We start from the raw sequence: 25,436 nt of genomic DNA, 5'->3' as shown, positions 1-25,436 counted from the left end.
CCTCGGACCGTGTACCGTCACTTCGGACCATGTACATTCCTCTCAAACTGTGTACAATCCACTCTGACCGTGCACAATCTCTCTGCCCATAAATAATCCTCTTCATCATGAACTCTATTTAAACGCTAAAGGCTCTATGATGCTCTAAGACTGCGGGTGGCCTACACACGCATTGTCCTCCTGCCATTGGCTGTGGTTATTAGTATAAGCGGCCCAGCTTCTCTCGTGGTGGTGGGAGCTAGATTGGCCAGATCCACCCATGGCCAGGTGAAAAGGTGAAATGAGGAGTGGGGGGCTCGGAGCCCAGTGCAGCACAGCTCACCCGAAGCTCGCCCAGCAGCACAAATATCTCAAACAGTGACAGCACCTCACAAATATTTCATTGATTGTGAAGCGCTTTGGGACGTCCTGAAGGTGCAAAAGGCAACTTGTTATAACGTGATTTAATTTTTAAAATTAAATTCTCGGGATGTGGGCGTCGCTACCAAGGCTGGCATTTATTGCCCATCCCTAGTTGGCCCGAGATGCTGGTGGTTGTTTACTAGACCACTTCAAGGGCCAGTTAAGATTTAAGGCCCAGGTTAAGGGCAGCAGGTTTCCTTCGCTGTTTGAGGCCTTGGTGTCATATTTGACCCTGAAATGAGCTTCCGACCACATATCAGACAGGCAAATTCTTGGGACTGTGGAAAGCCCAGTCCGAATGGGGGGGGCGGAAGAAGCAGCGCAGCTCCCCCCTTCCCCTCTCCCTCCTCCCCCACCGCCACTGATGACTGGTGAAATCAAGATGTTTCGGGGGTGAGAGCAAACATTAACCAGAACTTAAATCACAATAGTGAAATCAGGCCCAATTAACTCTGTGCCTACCAGGCATGGAAACCATGTGAACAGCAAACGCCAGTTAGCGATTCCCCCAGGGCCAGCCGTGTTACAGGACGTGAGCTTACATGGAGACTGTGGAGCTTTGGTGAGGGGGAACTGTGTGGGACCTGTTCCTGGGAGATGTAGGGGAGGCTGAGTGCTGGATTTGAAATGCCCACTTTGCTCGGTTTTTAGGGCGGAGTGGGTGTCACTGATTGGGGTTGGCTTCTGTAAGACCAACAGGCGTAAAGTCTGAAGTGAGAATGGCCCCAAGAGGCAGAGATACTCACCGATGACAGCGTTTGAAATGGTGATCTTCAGCCATAGTCTGTTACGGATCTCCAGGCCCGAGTCAGACAACTGCATGGCCTTGACGATGATGGGCATGTCACTCTTAACTGTTAGTGGACAATCTTCAAACTCTGCACAAATTAACAGGATAAATAAAGGATCTGATCTTCACAGAGATTATCAAAAAAGCAAAGGGCCTATTCTAACCCTGCCTGTCTGTTGGGAACAGTAGGAGCGGTGGCGGTTCAGAGGGTTAAGATGATGGGGAGTCACAACACATTCCTGCACTCCCCACCATAGGAACAGGAGGACGCCATTCAGTCCCTTGAACCTGTTCCACCATTCAATTAGATCATGGCTGATCTGTATCTTAACTCCATCCACCCACCTTGATTCTTACGTTAACTGACCTCAGGATGGCTACTGTACATGGAAAAGCCATGGACTGATGACATCATCGGTGTCGCGACCCCAAATTTAATGTGAAATCTGGGGCAGGCTGCACGCAGCCAATCCAGCAGGAGGCAGAGTGACCAGAGGCCAAGGTCCTTTAAATTTTTGTGAGGATTCCTTATGGGTCCGGAGCTCCTCCAGACCCCACCAGGAGTCTTTGGACCTCCATTGCCCCTGGCTTCCCTCGCAGACCCTGCCCTTCCCACCATTGACCTTATGTTGGGGACCGTTCCCTTGGGTCCCCAGAGTGGGCGGGGTGGGGTTGGGATGGGGGGCGAGATGGGGGGAAGTCGGCCTCCCGCCCGATTTCCTGCTCTCGCCTGTTGACTCTTACAGCATTCCCGCTGGCCTCGGACGGGTGACAGTGCAGATCAGGGAGTTAAAATGGCTGGGGCTTCAGGTCAAGCAGCTCGAGGGGGTTTCCCCCTCGCCTCCTCGGGTTAAAATAAGGATTTAAATATTACACACAGGGAGACACAGGATGAGAAGGCCTGATGGCCTCACACTAACACGCCCTCGTTATCTCCCCCCACCACACGGGGCCTCGTACTCGCCCCCTGCCCCACACACGGCTGGCCCGAGCGCGAGTTGGTCCTCAAGCTGGTCAAAGTGCGACTTACTTTCTGAGTCTGGGATAGAGCTGGTTAGTGAGGAGCTGGTGGAGGTGATGGCACTGGTGGTGGGGCTCATACCGTAGCGGGGGAATGTTCCAGTCATGGCGGTGGTATGAGAGATCCAGGCCGCTGGGTCGATGGGTCTCACTGGTTCCGCTGCAACACAGATAGAGAGCGCCAAGATTAGACAAAGGGCTGGAATCAGTCCAAGCGGGAGAGAAAGAGAAGAGCAACAAAAATAAACACCTCGAGAGCTTTAAATGTGAAATGAAAGCGGAGCGTCCCCTGCAGCTGAGAGAGAGGAAGGCAGGTTAACCCTGGGCCCTCTTCAAATGTTAGTCTAGCTTTTCTCTTTCAGGTGCTGACTAACTTGTGGCATATTTCCAGCAATCTGTCTTTAGTTGATGAAAGCAGAAAGGACTAGTCGTGACAAGATGTTTTCCAGTTTTCAGCCATCATTTGTACAATGTACAGGCATTTGCAGAGAAATTGCAGGGAAGTACAAGTTAGCAGGTGATTACGATGAGTCAAAATTCTGAGTTCATTGAGTCGTCCAGAACACAAGAGGGTGCAGGGAAACTCGGCAGAGCTTGAAATACCCGTTTCTAATGATACTTCACGGCTGTCCAGGGTCTGGGGTTCAAATCACACCCCAGCGTTATGCTGCAAGTACAACTGCACCTGCATGGTTTCAGCTCTGGGGGCAGCAGTTGGGCTGTTCATTAGAGGTGGCTGACCTACTTGATGGGGCATCCTTCATTCCTTGAATGGTGTGCGTCTGCCACATACTGTAAGAGCAGAGCCCAGTTTGATGAGCTCTGAGGAAACCAGTGTCTTTTTTTTGGATAATGCTCCTGTAAAAGGCCTTGGAATGCTTTATTACGTTAAAGGCGCTATATAGATGCAAGTTGTTGTTGTAAGCAAGCCATCTTTTTTCTTCACGCACCATAGGAACAATGTTCCCGTTAAGGTCTGGAGGTCCCGTGCAGGCCACTCGCCGGCTTTTAAATGGAACAAAAATGCAAATGCGCGATAATTTGACCGAACCATGCTGCCCGTTAAAAGGACTGCGCACCCAAAAAAAATTAGCGGCAACATTGCATAGGAACATACCAAAGTTGTATAAATTTAGAATGCATTGAAATACATTGAAGTTAACAGGCCATTTGGCCCAACCAGTCTGTGTCAGTGGTGACCCTCCACACGAACACATAGTCCCAATCACATTTACCCGCCCTGATAGGAGTAGGAAGAAACAATGTTCCAGTTCTGACTGATGTGGCGGTGAATAGTACAATGCAACAAGTTTCTTGATCTGAATGAAAGTCTGGTTGGGTCTCCAGACCTCTCTGTCAGAATGGAAATCAAATGCTACAATAAGGACTGGCAGTTAACTCTGATCGCTATGACTAACAATGTAGTGTTCCTCATAAAAAAACACACTCACATTTAAAGTGTTCAAATAGTGAAATACTTCATTGTGTTCATTAAAGGTTCACAGACTCCCAATCACCAACCAACTCACATCAAATGAGATACCAGCTGAACAATCCAACCACGGGTGAACCAGGAAAATCTACAATGTCAATCCAAACAGAGCTGAGCTTTAAAGCAGTGTTGAAGAGATGATGGAAATATTGCAGAGCATATGGGACATCACATGATTGGGGGGACTGACTGACTGACTCGGAGCAGCACCAATTTGTTACATGCTATATTAGCACAGCCTGGAACCAGTGGCATGGGGAGCGTGTAAAAGTTGCAAATTAATGTAACTGAGTAGGGTGTCGAGCCGGTTGTTAGAGAGCGAGAGAACAGAGATAGACACAAAGATAGAGACAGAGAGAACCGAGATAGACACAAAAGAGAGTGAGAGAACAGAGAGATAGATACGAGAGAGAGAGAGAGTGAGAGAACAGAGAGATAGACACAAAGATAGAGACAGAGAGGAAGATATGGAAGGAAAGGTAGATGGAGAGGCATAATTACACAAGATGACAGTGAGAGAGGCACACACATATAGAGACAGAGATAGACACAGCATTACAAAGAAACATGTAGAGAAAGGGAGAGCAAGACCGAGAAGATAGAAACTAAACAGAATTTTATTAATAGGAATTTTAATAAAAAGCAGAAATTAAAACAAACATTAAAATTTGATAATAGAATTAATAAAAATAGAAATTGAAAGCTAAAGCCACTCTGTAGGTAGGACTGTATTCAAACCCAGATCGGAGAGATGGAAGGACAGTACGTAACTAACAACACTACCCAGGTCAACACTCATAAATTACTGCATTTAAAATGATGAAGATGGTACTTACTCCTAGGAATGGTGAAATAGCTCCTGGGGGTGGGGTCCCAGCACTTGGCTACTGTTAAGCTGATGGGTCTGGAGAAGCAAACATAGTGGAAGTTACCAGGCACTGCCAAGATTAGACAAACAAGGGATAAACAACATTGGCCCAGGAACCACGGGGAAACGAGGGCGAAGGCCCCTATGGTCCAGGGTGTAGACAGAACACCGTGTGAGGAAGCAAGTGCACAGACCAGGCTGCTCACAGGCACCGGCGTGGAATCAGGTGAGCACAGGATTGGGCGGAGATGCCTGCTACAATTGAATAGGTGCCACCTGTTGGGGGCAGGGGTGGGGCTGTGACCCTGCTGTAAACCCGATTCATTTTCCAGGGTCATTAGTTATGCAGAGCGGTGGGATTCCTGTTCCCAAGGGGGAGGTGGCTGCTGCAGGGCAAGTCAATCCAGGGGGCACTGCAATGGGAGGACAAGCCCCGAGGAGGAAAGGTGGAAATGGTTTTAGGCCTCAGCTTCTGGGGGAAAAGCCCACTACTAGGCCCTCATCCTCCGTGCAGCGGTCAGGTGCTTATTGCTGCTGTTCAGGGACGACTCTCACCCGTCTCCTGGAAGTCCCTGGAGTCCGTGAAGAGCAAGTGGAGCAAGGAAATGGGGCAGCCTCCCAGTCAGTATTTACATGTAGAGGGAGGGGTTGGGGCAGCTGGTGGCTGTCCCAATGTAGGCACAGGGGAAAAGAAATTGAGCTCGAGGTGAGGACGTGGCAATAGGTATCACCGCCTGATTTTGCTTAGTCCTGTTGGAATAGCAGAGGAACATCCGGTCCTCACTGTCTCAGGTCACACAGCTGGCTTTTCCATATCTCTTTCACACAGGGACACAGGCGCACACACATGCACACAGACTTGCACATATACACAGATACTGGATATCGATCTGGGGCATAGAGGTCAATTGTAGCTCTTATTCCTGGATGCCTCAGATCGGCGAACTCAGCACACAGAGCCATGATTAAACCTGGGCCCCTCTGGTCTACACCACTTGGTGCTTTCATGCACTGAGCCCTGGAGAGAGCTTTAGCCACATCTTCACTGATAGAATGAGCAGCTTCTTTCTCCAACCCGATCACAAGACTTGCTGTCATGTGATGCTCAGTCTTTCGTGATCACTGCACAGTATCAAGCACAGAAACCCACTGTGCCAGGGAGCTTTGCGCCCACAATCCCCCATACTCCAGGTACTAAACCACGGCCCAGGCTAGAATCCATGCAGGGAGAAAAGGACATGTCCTGGCACCTGACTTCACGGTGGCACATGCAGAGGACTAGGAGCTGGTCACTTGTCTGCCATCCAAGGTATGACGCAGGGACTAAACATTTCAACACAAGTTGTATCCAGTTTATTACCATTTGTCTGGAGTTGACACATCAGCTTGGCTCAGTTGGTGTATCTGTGTCACAGGGTTTTAGGTTCAAGCCCACAGCAGGAGCTCATGGTCTGTGCAGTACTTAGGGAGCACTACACTATCAGCAGGGCAGTACTGAGGAAGTGCTGCATTGACAGAAGGGCAGTACTAAGGGAGCTAAGCACTGTAGGAGGGGCAGTACTGAGGGAGTGTTGCACTGTCAGGGGAGCAAATTTCAGGGGAGCAAATTTCAGGGGAGACATTAAACCGCAGTCCCATTTGCCTGTTGGAGCACTATTCGAATAAGAGCAGTGGAGATCTCCCGATGTCCTGCCAATATTTATCCCCCAACCAACAGTAAAACAATTGATATGGTCATTATCAAATTGCTGTTTGTGGGATCTTGCTGTGCGTAATTTGGCTGCCGCATTTTCTATATTACAACAGTGACTACACTTCAAAAGTACTTCATTGGCTGTGAAGTGTTTTGATACGTCCAGTGGTCATGATAGGCACCATATAATTGCAAGTCTTTCTTTGTATTTCTTTTTTTTAATCCATTGTTACACGAGTTGGTGTAATGTGCCACTTACCCAGGTTTCGAGACAATTTCCCGGAGAATCCTCACAGCATCATCGTTGCTCATGTTTTCAAAGTTGACGTCATTGACCTAGAGTGTAGAGCAGAATGCAGGCTCAGACCAGGGGACAGGCTGGGTTCTCTGAGTCAGGGACTGGTACGATGGACTGGAAGACAATAGTGCCTCCATGCGGTAGGCAGCTTTCAGATAACATTGTAAAGAGATTTAAAATCAACCATCTGAATCCTGAGATGTGATTAATGCCTTGAAGTCACTGCCCCATACTGTTACACCTCACCATACTGAGATTTTTCTGGTCAGTGATTGGCAGCAAGGCAACAAATGACAGAGGCCACACGCCATGCCACTGACCCACCACAGCTACGCTGAAGAATTAGTGACTGTGGAATTGTCACTGCAAGGTTACGGGGTGAGAGAATCCACAGGAAGTAGGCGAATCACCACATACTGGAATGTTTTAACGCAACTTTGTACTTGCGGCTATAATATGGCCTGAATGTCACCTCACTGCAGAGACTGGCTTATTCCTGCACCTCACCAGTTAAAGGATCACTGATATTCCCTTTATATGACATGATGAACAGGTACCATGCGATAAAAAAAAAATGAAACATTTTTATCTTGATGTATGATGTTGTTGGTTTCTTTGTGTCACAGAACATACGGGTGGCTAATAACCAGGTTCACTCAGAGCAAATGTCCCAACTTGTTATGATACAAAATAGTCCTAGAATAGACATTATCTGCGATCGATCTCTTGCGGGAGGGCCCATTCCATTCAGTTTAAATACAAACATCCCGTGAGTTTGCTTTGACTATATGCTTGATTGGCAGCTCTATGCGAGTTTGAGATACAAATTTCAAGTTTGCTTTGTCCCAATCAAATTTTAAACATACATCTCAGCCTGTCTTGTTTCAACTGAGTAGACAAGCTGAAGCCAGCAGGAAGATAATGTTGGAGTGGATTTTCGGACATAGCAAAGCTGGATGGGGTAAGCCACCACTAAATGAACTTTGTACCAAGAAGCTGTCCCCGATATGAACTCTGCAGCAACAAGTGACTCCTGGCCAGGTGCAGGCCACTGTTTCATAGAAAGCTTTGCAACAGAATAACTAACCACAAAAGAAGATACAGAGGAAGGGCCCTCAAACTCGCGCCATGCTATCAGGTTTCACTAGGACTAAAAAGTTGTATGTAAATGAATTGCATTGCCATATGGATTGATTGGTTGTATGTAAATGAATTTAAATGATTGTATTCCGCCCCCTGTAAACTGCTTATAACCCCGCGGCACAAGGCACTCGGGGAGAAGGTGATTCGCAGGTCGCGGGACCTCAACTCTTCTCCCAGAACTCTGTTAGCAATAAAGTTGTCTCTCTTACTTTACTAGAGTCTATGTGAATTTATTTTCACTAACAAATTGGCGTAGTCGGCAGGATACCGCGGAGCTGGATAGTTGTATGATCCAGTAGAACAGGACAGTAGTCAATTTCTGACCACCCAGAAATTATACTGGGGGAAGCGGCTGGCCGGCGAAGTGGTATCAAACGAATAAAATAGATTAAGTGAGGAAAGAGACATAACTTGATAGTATGTGATAAGAGTTAAGAAATTCAGACTGTAGTGGCGTACAACGCAGACTGAAAGTAATTAGTGATGCGGGGGTTGATTATTTTAGTCCAATGTTCATAGAAGGTGATATAGAAATCGGTGCGGAAGGGAGCTGATCACTCCAACCAAGAGCCGGACTCCGGTGGTAAGGAAACACGTTAATCTTCGCGAGCAAGACAAGAGGTCTCTGCGAGGTGAATCGTGGCCGTGAGTATTTAAGTTCGGAAATTCCTTAAACTAAAGGGGAATACAGGAACATAGAATAAACATCTTCAATGGCAGGTAAGGAAACGGACGTAAAATGTGGATCGCCCGGGTCCCTAATTAACTCTTACATGACCGATTGACAAGTCTTAATTAAAAAAATGCAGAAAGACGGTTGGGATGTATCCCAGACATTAGAACAACAACGAAATTGGATGGCAAAACAAAAGAAAGATAAAACCAAAGAGGCTGGAGTATTACTAGTACATCGGTTAGCAGGACTAATTGAGCAAGTAAAGGACGTTAGAGAGAAAAGGAAAGAGAAAAGTGAACAATTAAGTCAGGCACAAGGAAAATGTAAGGAATGGGAAAAGAAATGCCTGGCGATAGAACAACAGATTCAGAACCGTTCCCAATGGGGTGGGGAGAAACAGCCTCACTGCCCCCTTACGAAGATTACCAAGGTGAGGCAACAGCCCCGGGTCAGGAAGATCTAGAAACCTTCCCGGCGGCGCCAGTCACCAGGGGAGGAACTGCAGCGAATCCCACTGCAACCTATAAACCATTTACCCCCGGCGAGAGACAGCAGATAATGGCATCCCTGGGTAAATTACAACCCCGGTGTGCGAATACCAAATTCTGGGCAGAACTGGATACAGTTTGGGTGGGCCACCAACTACACCTCAGAGATATCCACCAACTAGTCCGAGCGGCTTGCCCGGCAGATCGGTGGAGAGTAGTGGCCGGAGGAGCCGCGGTAGCAGCCAATGCCGACTTTTCAGGGGGACGTTGGACACACGCGGTACCTTTAACCACCGAAGTAGATGGTCAACAGGCGGCCTTTGAAAACCGAGATCCAACGAGTTTTAGGTAAATGTCCCTACTAATTGGAGTAAAATTACTACAACCAAACAACAAAAGGGGGAAGGAGCCTCAGAGTATGGGGAACGATTATTCCAGATATATCAAGAATGCTCTAGACAGGGAAACCCGGGCTGCGGCGACTGAGCATTTAAGGACGGACTATCCGCTGCACACCAGACCATTATAAAAATGGGAGTAATTGTAACCCAGGATTATGATGAACTGGTCAAGTGGGCTAGTGGTGTCCAGGGAGGGGGCGATGAAAAATCCCAAACAAAGATAAAACAAGAAAGGGTTTTTGCAGCAGGGACGGTGGGGGGGGGGGGAGGACAGAAAAAGGGGACATGCCATAACTGCGGGAAGGTGGGTCACTTTGCCAAAGAATGTAAGGGGAAGCATATTGCGGCAAGAAGGGACATTTAGACGCGACCTGCTAGAGTAACAATGGCTATCCTAAAAAGGCAAGGACCCTGTCAGAACAGGAATACCAGCAGTGGCAGGAGTACAAAGCCATCCTGTGATGCCCGGCGGCCCCTGTACAAAGTAAAAAGGAGGGAAGGATATATGTGTCTGCACTAGTAGGGGGCCGACAGTGTGAGATGCTAGTGGACACTGGAGCCTCAATATCCATTACCAATCTACCCCTTCCCGTAACCAACAAAAAGGCTTTAATAAACGGAATAGATGGACGGCCAACACTGGCCTACCTGAGCACCACCCAAGTGGTGGAAATTGATAATTTATGTATACCCATGAGATTTTACGTAATGAGGGAACAATATTGGGGAATGATGTAATGAAGGAATTCCAGGTCCTGATTGATTGTGGCGAGGGGAAATTAACATGGCCAAAGGCAGATGGCAGTAAGGGAGATTTGGGAGAGATAGCTCACCATATGGAAAGTTTAGGTGTAGCAACAGCCACAAAAACCAACTGGCATACCGAGACTGGAGGAATTGGCGGCATTTGTGCCTCTGTGCCCGGGGTTTGGGCACAGACAAAATTGGATACCGGAAAGGCGGACATGGACCCTATTAAGGTCCCTGGACCATCTCAAACCACACCGGCAATACACTACAAGACCCGAAGCCAGAACAGCAGTTGTACAAATAGTAAAGGGACTAGTGGAAAAAGGTATTTTAAGAGAAACTGTTAGCACCACTAACTCCCCAACATGGCCAGTAGGGAAGCCAGATGGGAGTTATAGACTAACCATTGACTACACCGCCCTTAATAAGGTCACCCCCAAATTCTACCCGATAGTGGCCAGTCCCTCCACAATCCTTAATGGATTATCCCCTGAACATAAAATCTTTACAGTCCTGGACATAGCCAATGGCTTCTGGGCACTTCCCCTCGACCCAGAATCACAAGAGAAATTCGCCTTCACGGTGGAGGATAAACAATATACTTGGACCCGATTACCACAAGGGTTCCCATAATAGTCCTGCCATATTCCACCGAGTCATGAGCGACGTACTAAAACAAATAGAAGTATTTTACAATAGGTCGACGATATATTAATAGCTTCAGAAACCAAGGAGGGACATCAGGCAACCCTATACCTGGTGTTACGAGCTTTGGAGACAGCAGGCCTTAAGGTCAACCCCAAGAAAGCCCAGGTAGGGAAAACCCAAGTCCTGTACCTAGGGTACTGCCTTTCAAAGGGGTTGAAAGAAATGCCCTCCGATAGGAAAAAGGCTGTCAAGGACATGCCTAGACTAGTAACGGTAAGGGGGCGAGGAAGGTACTGGGTCTTTTTAATTACAGTCGGAACTTTATCCCTGAGTTTGCAAAGATTGCTGAGCCTATACAAAGACTAATAAAGGGAGGAAAACCGGCCCTAGATCTTATAGAGTGGGGCCCTGAACAAGAACAGGTGGATAATAAACTCAAGTCAGAACTAGTCTCCGCACCTGGATTGGGACTGCCTGACATGGGTAAAGATTTCCACATCCCCTGTACCAATGAAGATGGGTTCTATACGGCCATGGTCACCCAAGATCACGGGGATAAAAGGAGACCTATAGCCTATTACTCCACCGCCGAAGGTCTGGTGGTGACCGGATTATCCAGATGTATAGCTGCACAAGACTGCGCAGCTTGGGCAGTAAAAATAAGCGAGCCCGTGGTAATGACCAGAAACATCATTCTCCACACCAAACACACGTCGGTAGAAATGTTAAACATAGGAAAACTGAGAACCGTTTCTAATATGAGACGGGCAAAGTGGGAAGCAGTCCTCTTGCCACCCAACAAAGCAGTAACTATAATTAGAGATGTAGGGGAAAACCCCACGGAGAGCATAGTGCAAGAGGGAGAGCCCCACGATTGCGGGGATGTGGATATGGACATGGAAGAGGATAGAATAAAAGACACGCCCCTTCAAACCACAGAACAAACCGTGTTTGCGGACGGCTCGCGAAAATACGTAGAGGGACTACCTCGTACCGGATGGGCCGTAGTTAACCAGGATCTAGAGACAGTCGAATCAGGGAGAATTAATGGGGGGTCATCAGCTCAGGTGGCAGAATTGGTAGCCCTCACCCGGGCACTGGAACTATCAGAGGGTAAGATCGTTAATATCTATACGGACAGTAGATATGCATTCGGGGTAGTACACGATTATATGACAGCATGGGGGAGGAGGGGTTTTATCACAACCCGCGGACATCCCATAAAACACCAGCTGAGAATAGAAGCTCTCTTAGCAGCCAGTAATAAACCAAAACAGGTAGCGGTCATTAAAATTAAAGCCCATCAAAGGGAACCGGACCGAACCAGTCCAGATTGGCTGAGTCACCAGAGAAATCAAGCTGTGGACTTAGCTGCACAAGAGGCATTAGAACAAGAGGATTGTGAGGAAGCCTCAGTCAGCGCCGCTGGGGTCCGAGACGGACAGATAAGTATCAAGAAACTACACCAGGTCACTTCTGAGGAAGAAAGGGGTATGTGGACAAAGCAGGGTGCAACGCAAGGAAAGGATAACGTTTGGAGACGAAACGACAAGGTAATGGCGCCTGAATGCATACAGAATACCTTATTGGAGTTGCACCATGGCCTGTCCCATTTGGGACGAGAGGCCATGATCTGGAGTCTTGGAAGAGATTGCTGGTGGAAGGGGATGGGGAGAGATATTGCCAAACATTGCCATCGATGCGTTATGTGCGCACAATATAATCCAGGCAGGCCCATTAAAATTAAAATGGGACACCAGCTCCGTCCACGGGGGCCATGGGAACATTTACAAATTGATTTCACAGGTCCTTTGCCCCCATCCCATGGAAAAAGATATTGCCTAGTGATTATAGATCAATTTACCCAGTGGGTGGAAGCTTTCCCCACACGTGATTGCACTGCCTCAACAGTGGCAAGGATATTGACCGAGCAGGTGATTCCCCAATGGGGAGTGCCTCAACAGTGGCAAGGATATTGACCGAGCAGGTGATTTCCCAATGGGGAGTGCCTCTTCAGATAGATTCCGACCAAGGCACCCACTTCACCAGGAAGATTGTAAAAACAGTATGCCAGCTGATGGGCATAAAACAAAAATTCCACATTCCCTACCACCTGCAGAGTTCTGGAATGGTAGAACGCATGAACCGTACTCTTAAGAACGCTCTGGCCAAGGCCATGCAAACGTCAGGAAGAACATGGACTGAAGCATTACCTATTATATTAATGAAGTTAAGAGCCACGGTAAACCAGACAACTGGATTAACCCCTTATGAACTAATGACAGGAAGGGCGATGCAATTACCAGAAAGCATCATAATAGGTGGGGCCGACATAGGCCCATTAAAAGACAAAATTAAATGGTATGTTTTGGAACTAAGCACTCAATTAAAGGGATGCGTAAATTAGTAAGAGACAATCAGGAAGAGAGAGACGCTCAGAAAGAGCTTGAAAGGCTCCCTGATGTCCCGATGGCGGGATGTCGCGTCATGGTAAAAACATTACCTGAAAAACCAGGGTTTGCACCAAAATGGAATGGCCCATATGAGGTCATAATCAGTGGAGACACCTGTGCCTGTCTGGACATAAGAGGGAAGAGTGTATGGAAACATTGGACCCAGTTGAAATTGTACAAAGAAACTAATGAGTAAACATAAGACATGTGATTCACAATAATGTAACCAGGATACTTGTTTATGCACCCCGAACAGGTGACGACTGCAAGCAAGTCCAAGTTACGGCTACTGCTAATGTGTAAATATTGTATTGTTTGAGCGTAACAAACATGTCTAAGATAGCTTTTTTATAATCGCGTTACTCTATGTTGTCACGGTTGCAAAGCTAATAGGATTAGAAGATAACTTGTTTTTCAAGACCCATATACATTTACACGGCAATTGAACCGCGTGTTACACACTAGCCCAATCAGTAGAAGCCCTGTTCGTGGCCATCCCTGGGTGGACCCCCCGTGACTTATATACGGTGGATACCTTGGACGCACCCTGTGAGGGACAAACGGGCAAATGTAGAAGGGGTATACAGGGAAGATGCGTGGAATTAATAAATCCCACAGATCCTGTGTGCAGGGGGTCCTGGGGAAAGGTATGCTCAGACAATGCAAGCTACCCGCTTTGCTTCTCGGGGCAAGGATGGGGGTGTGTATATGCCCTGGTCCCCGAGAACACCACCTGTGTGCAGACACAGTGTGCCCGTCAACACTGTCGAATGCATAGAGGCCAGAGGCCAGTTTACTTGCACCTGTAACGAGCAAAGATGCCTGAACGTGACCGCAGGGAGGCAAGTTATGTGCGGTCAGTGCAACGGAACTCATGTCAGCTCAGAAACATGGGCATACCCGTTTGATGCTTACCAATTGGTAGGATCAGGCTCAAATTTAAGGGAATTTGAGCAATTGGTGGTATAAGCAGTTCATGAGTGTTAGCAACACTGACGTAAAGTGTTATAGAGCTAAGGAGGGATTCGTGTTCCTCCTCAACGGCACCTTCAAGACCGCAACATCGACTCTCCCAGACCTCTTTGCAGTAGGAACTATCGGACCACTCACTGTTCCATGGGGGGCATACCCGGAGAAGGATAGTATCACGGGCCATCAGCAAGGAGTTCTGTGCCGATTGGGAGGATCCTATCACGCTGGGATCATCACTCGGCCACGGGTTCCTCGGGGCCCTGTCTATGGGGGGGGGGGGGGGATCAGCGGGGGTAATTAGTGCCAAAAATAGGAACTATCTTATTTGTGGATTAACCATTCTGGGAAACAGCACATCTAAGGGATTGGATGCCATCAACCGGGAGCTGTCTGAATTAAGATTGTATACGCAGCAGACCCGTTATGCTGTAGATTATCAGTTAGCCCAACAGGAGGGAGTATGCACAATAATAGGAGACAAATATATAACGCACGTTACGGATGAATCATACAATATCACCCAAGCCATTGATGCCATAAGAAAGCAGCTTGACGAGTTCAGACAAGGCCCAAAAAGGGGGAATAGCTGGCTTGACTGGCTATTAGGGGGATCACTGGGGGTCCTATTTAACACATGGCGTAGTTACTCTTGTTGTAATAACAATTACTTGTTGCTTGATTATCGGATGTTTTAACATCTGCTGTAAAGTCATGATGGCCCGAATAGTGCCGGTTGCCAGCTTGATCACCGGAAAAGAACATCTGATGGGAACACCCGGAGATGCCGAGGAAGACGGAGCGAACGACGCAGGCACAGACCACTACCTATGAAGGGTAGGCTAGAGCTACAGGCAAGGCAGGGAAGTAACTTGCCTCGAAGGTAGGCACTGAGCCACCTTCATTGTGGTCATCTGGATTTCGTGAACATCCTCCAGGACCAACAGGGGGGGACTGTGGATTTTCAGACATAGCAAAGTAGGATGGGGTAAGCCACCACTAAATGAACTTTGTACCAAGAAGCCTATCTGCTGTCCCTGATATGAACTCTGCAGCAACAAGAGACTCCTGGCCAGGTGCAGGCCACTGTTTCATAGAAAGCTTTGCAACAGAATAACTAACCACAAAAGAAGATACAGAGGAAGGGCCCCCAAATTCACGCCATGCTTTCAGGTTTCACTAGGACTAAAAAGTTTTATGTAAATGAATTGCGTTGCCATATGGATTGATTGGTTGTATGTAAATGAATTTAAATTATTGTATTCCGCCCCCTGTAAACTGCTTATAACCCCGCGTCACAAGGCACTCGGGGAGAAGGTGATTCGCAGGTTGCGGGACCTCAACTCTTCTCCCAGAGCTCCGTTAGCAATAAAGTTGTCTCTCTTACTTTACTAGAGTCTATGTGAATTTATTTTCACCAACAATACCGATCAACCCGAGAGACTCGGGTAAGCAGTGAATTGCCATGCAAGGTCAAGGTTAGGTGACACTGATGTTTAGCACAGCAGATGTGACTGTTATTTTCTATCATTCTGAGGAGCGATAGTTACATAAGAACATAAGAAATAGGAACAGGAGTAGGCCATGCGGCCCCTCGAGCCTGCTCCGCCATTTAATAAGATCGTGGCTGATCTGATCATGGACTCAGCTCCACTTCTCCGCCCGCTCCCCATAACCCCTTATCCCCTTAAAAAAACTGTCTATTTTTGTCTTAAATTTATTCAATGTCCCAGCTTCCACAGCTCTGTGAGGCAGTGAATTCCACAGATTAACAACCCCCAGAAGAAATTTCTCCTCATCTCTGTTTTAAATGGGCACCCACTTATTCTAAGATCATGCCCTCCAGTTCCAGTCTCCCCCATCAGTGGAAACATCCTCTCTGCATTCACCTTGTCAACCCCCCTCATCATCTTATACATTTCGATAAGATCACCTCTTATTCTTCTAAATTCCAATGAGCAGAGGCCCAATCTACTCAACCTTTCCTCATAGGTCAACCCCCTCATCCCCGAAATCAACCTAATGAACCTTCTCTGAACTGCCTCCAAAGGCAAGTATACCCTTTCGTCAATATGGAAACCAAAACTGCACGCAGTATTCCAGGTGTGGCCTCACCAATACCTTATATAGCTGTAGCAAGATTTCCCTGCTTTTATACTCCATCCCTTTTGCAATAAAGGCCAAGATACCATTGGCCTTCCTGATCACTTGCTGCACCTGTATACTATCCTTTTGTGTTTCATGCACTAGTACTCCCAGGTCCCGCTGTACTGCGGCACTTTGCAATCTTTCTCCATTTAAATAATAACTTGCTCTTTGATTTTTTCTGCCAAAGTGCATGACCTCACACTTTGCAACATTATACTCTATTTGTCAAATTTTTGCCCACTCACTTAGCCTGTCTATGTCCTTCTGCAGATTTTGTGTGTCCTCCTCACACATTGCTTTTCCTCCCATCTTGGTATCGTCAGCAAACTTGGCTACATTACACTCAGTCCCTTCTTCCACGTCGTTAATATAGATTGTAAATAGTTGGGGTCCCAGCACTGATCCCTGCGGCACCCCACTAGTTACTGGTTGCCAACCAGAGAATGAATCATTTACCCGACTCTCTGTTTTCTGTTAGTTAGCCAATCCTCTATCCATGCTAATATATTACCCCCAACCCCGTGAACTTTTATCTTGTGCAGTAACCTTTTATGTTACACCCTGTCAAATGCTTTCTGGAAGTCCAAATACACCACATCCACTGGTTCACCTTTATCCACCCTGTTCATTACATCCTTAAAGAACTCCAACAAATTTGTCAAACATGACTTCCCCTTCATAAATCCATGCTGACTCTGCCTGACCAAATTTTGCTTTTCCAAATGTCCTGCTACTGCTTTTTTAATAATAGGCTCCAATATTTTCCCAACCACAGATGTTAGGCTAACTGGTCTATAGTTTCCTGCTTTTTGTCTGCCTCCTTTTTATTTTAATAGGGGTGTTACATTTGTAGTTTTCCCAATCTGCTGGGACCTCCCCAGAATCCAGGGAATTTTGGTAAATTACAACCAATGCATCCAAAATCCCTGCCGCTACTTCTCTTAAGACCCTAGGATGCAAGCCATCAGGTCCAGGGGATTTATCTGCCTTTAGTCCCATTATCTTACTGAGTACCACCTCCTTAGTGATTGTGATTGTGTAAAGTTCCTCCCCCCCATAGCCCCTTGACTATCCACTGTTGGAATATTGTTAGTGTCCTCTACCGTAAAGACTGATACAAAATATTTGTTCAGAGTTTCTGCCATCTCCATGTTCCCCATTACTAATTCCCCGGTCTCATCCTCTAAGGGACCAATATTTACTTTAGCCACCCTTTTCTTTTTTACATACCTATAGAAACTCTTGCTATCTGTTTTTATATTTTGTGCTAGTTTACTTTCATTGTCTATCTTCCCTTTCTTAATCATTTTTTTTAGTCGTTCTTTGCTGGCTTTTAAAAGCTTCCCAGTCTTCTGTCCTCCCACTAGTTTTGGCCACTTTGTATGCCCTTGTTTTTAATTGGATACCGTCCTTTATTTAAACCTGTGATTACTGTATATCATTGTGTCGTTGCTTCTGTTCACTATCCACTTACTGGTTATTAAATCTGTTTGCCAGTTAAGATCCTAAGCCATAGTCTGGTGAACTGTTTATTCTATCAATTTCCAAAGGCGAGGAAGACTGTGTAAGGGCATGTGTTGTATCTGGTAGACGGAATATGGTGATGAGGGTTTTCTGTTTAACCCCTGGGCTTGTTACAATTTTCCTACATATTGGGCATGTAAAGGCAGAGTCTGGACTAAAGGGAGCGAGGGCTCGGCTACTGGGGTGGCTTGAGATACCGAACCAAGAAAAATAGCTCAAGTAAACCTCCCAAAGACATAAAAACATGTACCCTAGAAATTTCACCGTAAAAGCTCTTGTCTCTTTAAACTAAAAAACAATCATGAAAGTCCAAGTGCAGGACACTACCAGATCACAGGCAGGACACTACCAGGGGAAGGGTCGAGGTTCACAGTGCAGGACACCAGGGGAGGGACAAGTCCCAAGGTCAGGACAGCACACGGGGAAGGGTCAAGGTTCACAGTGCAGGACATCACCAGGGGAGGGTCGAGGTCCACGGTGCAGGACATCACCAGGGAGGGCGGAGACCCACCGTGCAGGGGGAAAGGAACTAGATATTGGACAGGTAAAGTCTTAATTTTTTTCTGTCAACCTGAAGGTTTTTGTTTCACAATATCTCCCTGTGGTGGGCTGCTCCGAGTGTCCCGTCCATAACCACTGCGGCCTCTGCCAGGATCTGACCGAGAACTGACTGGTTCACACACTCAGTGAAAGGACACAGCATTCCATTATCAAACAAAGGGATCGCTCTCAGGGAAATTCCAGAGACCAGGAGACAGCATAAAACAGGCAAAACGTCTGCAACCAACCCTCTACTTCCAACAGGATTGATATGGTTACCATGGGCGAAATGGTAATTAACATAGTTCCATGGACTGGAAGACTGGCGCCTGTATACTTCAGCTACAGATAGCTCACTCCTGGTCAAAGGTTTTATTTGGAATGATGCTAAGGTGTGGGCACTGACCTGCAGAAGCATGTCACCGGGCTCGATTCTGCCATCAGCTGCCACTGCTCCCCCCTTCATTATTGACCCAATGTATATCCCGCCATCTCCCCGGTCATTACTCTGACCCACGATACTGATCCCCAGGAAATTGTATTTCTCTGAAATGAAGAAGGAAAAGAAGTTAGAATTGGTTTAAGTGTGTGTCGGTGATAAAGACCCTGACTCGATAAAGGAGGTAACAGTCCTCAGCTCAGGGTGATACTACTTGGTGAGGTAAGAGTGGATAAAACTGGGCGCCTGGATAATGGGCCGAGTAGTCACCAATGGCCAAAAAGGTCCGAGAATTTATGCTGCAGGTCCCAAATGACAAATGCAGAGGCCTTTCAGAGAAGATGAACTTGTTTTCACCCTGTTGTGAGTAAACTCTATTTTACTCACATTTACAAACCAAGCAGATCATTGGGTGCCTGGTCTTCTGTAGGATATTCTGCGTCTACATATATACATGGGGCGATTGAGGGAGGGGCACGTTATCTGCTGCCCTCCCAAGGCGTAACACATTCCCTGTCCACTCAGATTTGCACATGAACAGAACATTAACTTTCCACTTTCAATCAATTATCAATTAAGATCAATTTGCAACAGTGAAATTAACTCACATTCATTAAAATAGAACTTTAAAAAAATCTCTTCCGCTGTCTTGGTTATTGTACATACAAAACTAGCACTCAACCTCACAGCACTCAATAAACACACTCCAACTAACCCCAACCTCACACAGCGCTCAATAAACAATAACCTTCATTCTGCCGTTAATACTTAGTACACCCTCAAGCTGCTTTTACACACATTGCCCTCACATAGTCATTAACTCACATTCACCTTTATATTACCATAAACACACACTGGAACTTTAGCTTTTCCTAGAGATAGTTAAAGAAAAGGACAAGCCACTCACCCATGTTGAGCGTCACAGTGATAATATTGAGTGACATGGTGGAATCTGTGATGCTGCTCAATGACGAGGACTGCATGAAACAAAACATTTGTTTGGTTGCTTAACACTTATGAAGTAAGAAAAACATTTTGATTCTTTTTGTTTCTTCAGATATTTCTGATGGAGCAAAGAAAGAAAGACTTGCACTTATATAGCGCCTTTCACAACTTCAGGATGTCCAAAAGCGATTTACAGCCAATGAAGTACCTCTGAAGTGTAGTCACTGTTGAAATGTGGAAAATGCGGCACCCAGTTTGCATACAGCAAGCTCCCACAAACTGCAATGTGATAAATGACTCAATCTTCTGGCTTAGAGATGATAACTGAGGGATAAATATTGGCCAGGATACTGGGGAGAAGGTAGGTTGGTGGGGTTAAGGGATATGGTGAGAAGGTAGGTAGGAAGGGTTGAGGGATATGGTGGGCTGGTGGGGTTGAGTGATATGGTGTGTAGGTGAGTTTGAGGGGTATGGTGGGTTGGTGGGGTTGAGGGATATGGGGTTGTTCTCTGACAAAGGGGTTAATTCTGGCCTCTCCTTCAGAGACAATACAGTAAGATTGGGTGACATTTCTATGATACAGTATCCATCCCCCAACTCCCTTCGCTCCACCATTGTTGGACATAGCTTCAGCGGTCTAGGCCCCAAGCTGTGGAATTCGGTTCCCTAAGCCTCTCTGCCTCTCTTTCCTCCTTTAAGACGCTCCTTAAAACCAACATCTTTGACCGAGCTTTTGGTCATATGTCCCAATATTTCCTTATGTGGCTCGGTGTCAAATTATGTTCTGATAATGCTGCTATGAAGCGCCTTGAGACATTTTACTATGTTAAAGGCGCTATATATATGCAAGCTGTTGTTGTTAATGGCCATTTCCTGTACCTAAAGGTTTACATAGCCTCAAGCTCGAGGTAACTCCCATTCTGTTCACTAGGGGCCTGGCTGTCAGTGTTACCCGGCTGAGCAGCAAAATTCTGCTTACAATAATTGTTATGAAGTATTCCGTCATTCCACGAGTTTGCCTTCTCTATGAGCAACTTTGAAAAAACCCCAGAAAACAAATGATTGAATTTGTTACTCTGTTAATATGATCATACATCTATGTAGTTTGGGTTGTTGGTAGATCACAAGCTCCCAGCCCACCCTCTGCTGCTGTTTCCAATCTCACCCTGTCCATCTGTCTCATGCGATGCCTCCGCCTCCTGCGTTTGTGTCTCCTCATGAGTCGAGAGGAAGCGCTCTGCTCCATCGAGCTACTTAACCTGAGGAACCAAAGAAAGTCCAGTCAGCACTCTGCACAGGACCAGGACCGGGACTGGTACTCAGAACCAGACACTCTCCACAGGGACAAGACCACCACATTTACACACACGGATGTTTTCTTGAATATATATTTGGGTTTCTTTATGCCAGGTTCCTCCCCTTGCTCCCCTCGCAGTTGCAGTGATTCAGTTCCACCGCGCCTTCGACACTGTGTGCTGGTTGAGAGCGCTTCTCTTTAAAGGCGACTGATTGTACGGAGGAATGTTCCGTGAATCTTTTCTCTGTGTTCACATAGCTCCTCCAGAATTATAGTTGTTTAAAATAATAATCGTTAATTCTGGAGCTACACAGTAGGTCTGTGCGAGAGCTTCAAGTCACGGTCTCAGCTGAACATGAACCTGCCTCTATCCCCTTTAGATCCTGGTAGGTCTGCTGACTATTTCCCATTTTGTGGAATAAAATGCAGCTGGAATTCTGTCTTTTCCCTGTCTCCAGTGTTTCCTTGGGTAAGACGGAGAGACTCTCCTTCCAAGTGTCTGCTCGACTTTGCACCATTTGCACTGCTCTGACCTGTCCTGCGTTCCCTCAACCCTGACAGCAGAGTTGCTGAGCTTCTGTACATGAGCAGGGCACAGTTTTCCCATCGCAACAAACTGCTCGGCAGCTCTGCTCTTTCTTAGTCCGTCCATGCCATGAATTTGGTTTGGATTCTCTCGTCCTTTCATGAATATAACATGCCTGTGAACAATCCCCAACTGCTCTCTCCTTAAATTATGTGCAAGATACTGGCTGGCTCTCCTAGAAAGGGCAAGGAAGCCATATACTGCAACCTCCAAGCACACTCGATAATCCTTTCATCAGTCAGGACAACATACTTTTCTACAAACTGAGCACATTGGGCTCAAAAATTAGCCCACCACTTTCTTCGGCACACTCATCGGAGATGCGCCACTTTTCTGCGTTGAAAAGTGCTCCGAAAAAAATCGTTCCCCACTTTGGCTGCTGTCTGGCCTCTCCCAGGTCTTCGTGCAGTGTGGCCAGTCGGGTCGGGGGCAGAGCCAGCATCCTGCGCTGAAAACAATGCTGGGACGTTTGCACATGCGCGTTGGGAGTGTGCACACATGCGCAGTAGCTCCTTGCCCCTAGCCTCTGTGTTGCTGCAGCGTGGGACCTGATCATCATCATCATCATCATACCAGCTACTGGTGCGTCCCGCCCCTATCCCAGGGCGAGTGGCCTACTGCACAGGCCGGCCCGCTGCCTTCCCAGGCTGAAGATGAAGGTAGGGTAGGACTTACTTACTTCTATTTTTTATTTGGATATTTTGAAAAAATTATGTAAATATGTTTTGTCTCTTGTGAATAGTGGTGACCATTTTGTCAAGCCTATTCACCTGGTGCGATTGTGAAAGAAGAACATAAGTGACGGAGGAACACTGAATATCTTATTTATTGAAGTAGACTTTATTTAGATAATACGGGCTCAATTTTGGCCCAGTATAATCATTGCAAACAAATAGTTGTTTAAATTAGTTGAGTGATTAGGGCAATTTAATTCAACTATCTTTTACTTCTTTTATTTTTGTAGTTTAAGCTTTCATGAATGCTTCTGTTGTATAGTTAATTAACTTTGCGAAGTTTGTCATATGATGTCCTGTATAACCGTTTGATCTTATTCACATTCTTTAGTCAAGTCATTAAGTTCTGCTGGCCTCCGATGTACCAACCTGCACTGATTTCTTAACTCTCCGCAAGGGTTTTCTGAAGTGGCCACATACGCTGGCCTAACTAGATTTGGAGTAACTATTAGCTGGCCAAAGTGGCATAAATGGCCAAAACTGGCGTTGGTGGCTGGCAACGCCCCCGTTAGAGAAAAATTAAACTAAACTAAAAAAATCGTAACTAACTCACTTACACTGGCGCAAACTGAATGTGCAAAATGGGGATTTTTAAGATACTCCAGAAAAATCAGGTTGCTCCAAAAAAAACGGAGCAACTCCTGGCCAATTTTGAGCCCTATAAACCTACAGTAGGGTCAAGAACTCATTGTACAAAAGAAAAATACTGCAGATGCTGGAAATCCAAAATAAAATAAAAATACTGGAAACAGGGGCAGCGGGAGATTGAGCAGTGTCTGTGAGGCAGCGTGGGGAGGCCTATAAAAAGGCCCAGCGTGGTGAGTCGGCGCGAGGCCAGCCGGTGCAGCTGCAGCTGGGAGAGAAGGCAAAAAAGTAGAAGGAAATCGAAAGGTGACATCACAGCCAAGGGGGTAAGTGATTGGCTGGTGATTGGTAAGTAGTTTTTCTTTTTGCTTTGCTCTATCAGTAAGTAACCTTTAACATTGTTGTTGCCAAATTAAGTTTATCTAAGGGTTAAGTCATGGCAGGACAGCTCAGACAGGTGTTACGCTCCTCCTGTACTATGTGGGAAGTCAGGGACGCTTCTGGTGTCCCTGACAACTACGTGTGCGGGAAGTGTATCCGCCTCCAGCTCCTGACGGACCGCATTGCGGCACTGGAGCTGTGGGTGGATTCACTCTGGAGCATCCATGATGCTGAGAATGACGTGAATAGCACGTTTAGCGAGTTGGTCTCGCCGCAGGTAAAGGGTACACAGCCAGATAGTAAATGGGTGACCAGCAGGAAGAGCAGTGCAAGGAAGGTAGTGCAGGGGTCCCCTGTGGTCATCCCCCTGCAAAACAGATACACCGCTTTGGGTACTGTTGAGGGGGATGACTCATCAGGGGGGAGCAGCAGCAGCCAAGTTCATGGCACCGTGGGTGGCTCTGCTGCACAGGAGGGCAGGAAAAAGAGTGGGAGAGCGATAGTGATAGGGGATTCAATTGTAAGAGGAATAGATAGACATTTCTGCGGCCGCAACCGAGACTCCAGGATGGTATGTTACCTCCCTGGTGCAAGAGTCAAGGATGTCTCGGAGCGGGTGCAGGACATTCTGAAAAGGGAGGTGAACAGCCAGTTGTTGTGGTGCATATAGGTACCAATGATATAGGTAAAAAACGGGATGAGGTCCTACGAGACGAATTTAGGGAGCTCGGAACTAAGTTAAAAAGTATGACCTCAAAGCTAGTAATCTCAGGATTGCTACCAGTGCCACGTGCTAGTCAGAGTAGGAATCGCAGGATATAACTCAGATGAATACGTAACTTGAGGAGTGGTGCAAGAGGGAGGGATTCAAATTCCTGGGACATTGGAACCGGTTCTGGGGGAGGTGGGACCAGTACAAACCGGACGGTCTGCACCTGGGCAGGACCGGAACCAATATCCTAGGGGGAGTGTTTGCTAGTGCTGTTGGGGAGGAATTAAACTAACATGGCAGGGGGATGGGAACCTATGCAGGGAGATGGGAACCTATGCAGGGAGACAGAGGGAAATAAAATGGAGGCAGAAGCAAAAGATAGAAAGGAGAATACATAAAGTGGAGGGCAGAGAAACCCAAGGCAAAAAACAAAAAGGGCCACATTACAGAAAAATTCTAAAGGGGCAAAGTGTGTTAAAAAGACAAGCCTGAAGGCTCTGTGCCTCAATGCGAGGAGTATTCGGAATAAGGTGGACGAATTAACTGCGCAGACAGCAGTTAACGGGTATGATGTAATTGGCATCACGGAGACATGGCTCCAGGGTGACCAAGGCTGGGAACTCAACATCCAGGGGTATTCAACATTGAGGAAGGATAGGCAGAGAGGAAAAGGAGGTGGGGTGGCGTTGCTAGTAAAAGAGGAAATTAATGCAATAGTAAGGAGGGACATTAGCCTGGATGATGTGGAATCGGTATGGGTGGAGCTGCGGAATACCAAAGGGCAGAAGACGCTAGTGAGAATTGCGTACAGACCACCAAACAGTAGTTGCGAGGTTGGGGACAGCATCAAACAAGAAATAAGGGATGTGTGCAATAAAGATACAACAGTTATCATGGGCGACTTTAATCTACATATTGATTGGGCTAACCAAACTGGTAGCAATGCGGTGGGAGGAGGATTTTCTGGAGTGTATTAGGGATGGTTTTCTCGACCAATATGTCGAGGAACCAACTAGAGAGCTGGCCATCCGAACTGGGTGATGTGTAATGAGAAGGGACTAATTAGCAATCTTGCTGTGCGAGGCCCCTTGGGGAAGAGTGACCATAATATGGTAGAATTATTTATTAAGATGGAGAGTGACACAGTTAATTCGGAAACTAGGGTCCTGAACTTAAGGAAAGGTAACTTCGACGGTATGAGGCGTGGAATTGGCTAGAATAGACTGGCAAAGGATACTTAAAGGGTTGACGGTGGATAAGCAATGGCAAACATTTAAAGTTCACAAGGATGAACTTCAGCAATTGTACATCCCTGTCTGGAGTACAAATAAAACGGGGAAGGTGGCTCAACTGTGGCTAACAAGGAAAATTAAGGATAGTGTTAAAACCAAGGAAAAGGCATATAAATTGGCTACAAAAAGCAACAAACCTGAGGACTGGGAGACATTTAGAAC

General features: G+C 46.7%; 1 protein-coding gene across 1 annotated transcript in view; it reads right to left on the bottom strand.

The window, feature by feature from the left end:
- The window catches only part of LOC139228898 (segment polarity protein dishevelled homolog DVL-1-like), a 160,749-nt gene that overhangs the window by 6,000 nt on the left and 129,313 nt on the right, over positions 1 to 25,436 (bottom strand). Inside the window, exons 6-12 of the mRNA XM_070860395.1 lie at positions 20,853 to 20,946; positions 19,650 to 19,719; positions 18,710 to 18,849; positions 6,525 to 6,601; positions 4,541 to 4,608; positions 2,223 to 2,372; positions 1,149 to 1,280 (exon numbers count right to left, since the gene is read on the bottom strand). Of these exons, the coding sequence (XP_070716496.1) occupies positions 1,149 to 1,280; positions 2,223 to 2,372; positions 4,541 to 4,608; positions 6,525 to 6,601; positions 18,710 to 18,849; positions 19,650 to 19,719; positions 20,853 to 20,946 (731 nt within the window). The remainder of the gene's footprint in view (positions 1 to 1,148; positions 1,281 to 2,222; positions 2,373 to 4,540; positions 4,609 to 6,524; positions 6,602 to 18,709; positions 18,850 to 19,649; positions 19,720 to 20,852; positions 20,947 to 25,436) is intronic.

This window comes from Pristiophorus japonicus, chromosome 18, assembly GCF_044704955.1.
Source record: "Pristiophorus japonicus isolate sPriJap1 chromosome 18, sPriJap1.hap1, whole genome shotgun sequence".
Taxonomy (NCBI): Eukaryota; Metazoa; Chordata; class Chondrichthyes; family Pristiophoridae; genus Pristiophorus; species Pristiophorus japonicus.
The sequence above is the reverse complement of the archived record's forward strand: the minus strand, read 5'-3'. Positions and strand labels throughout refer to the sequence as shown.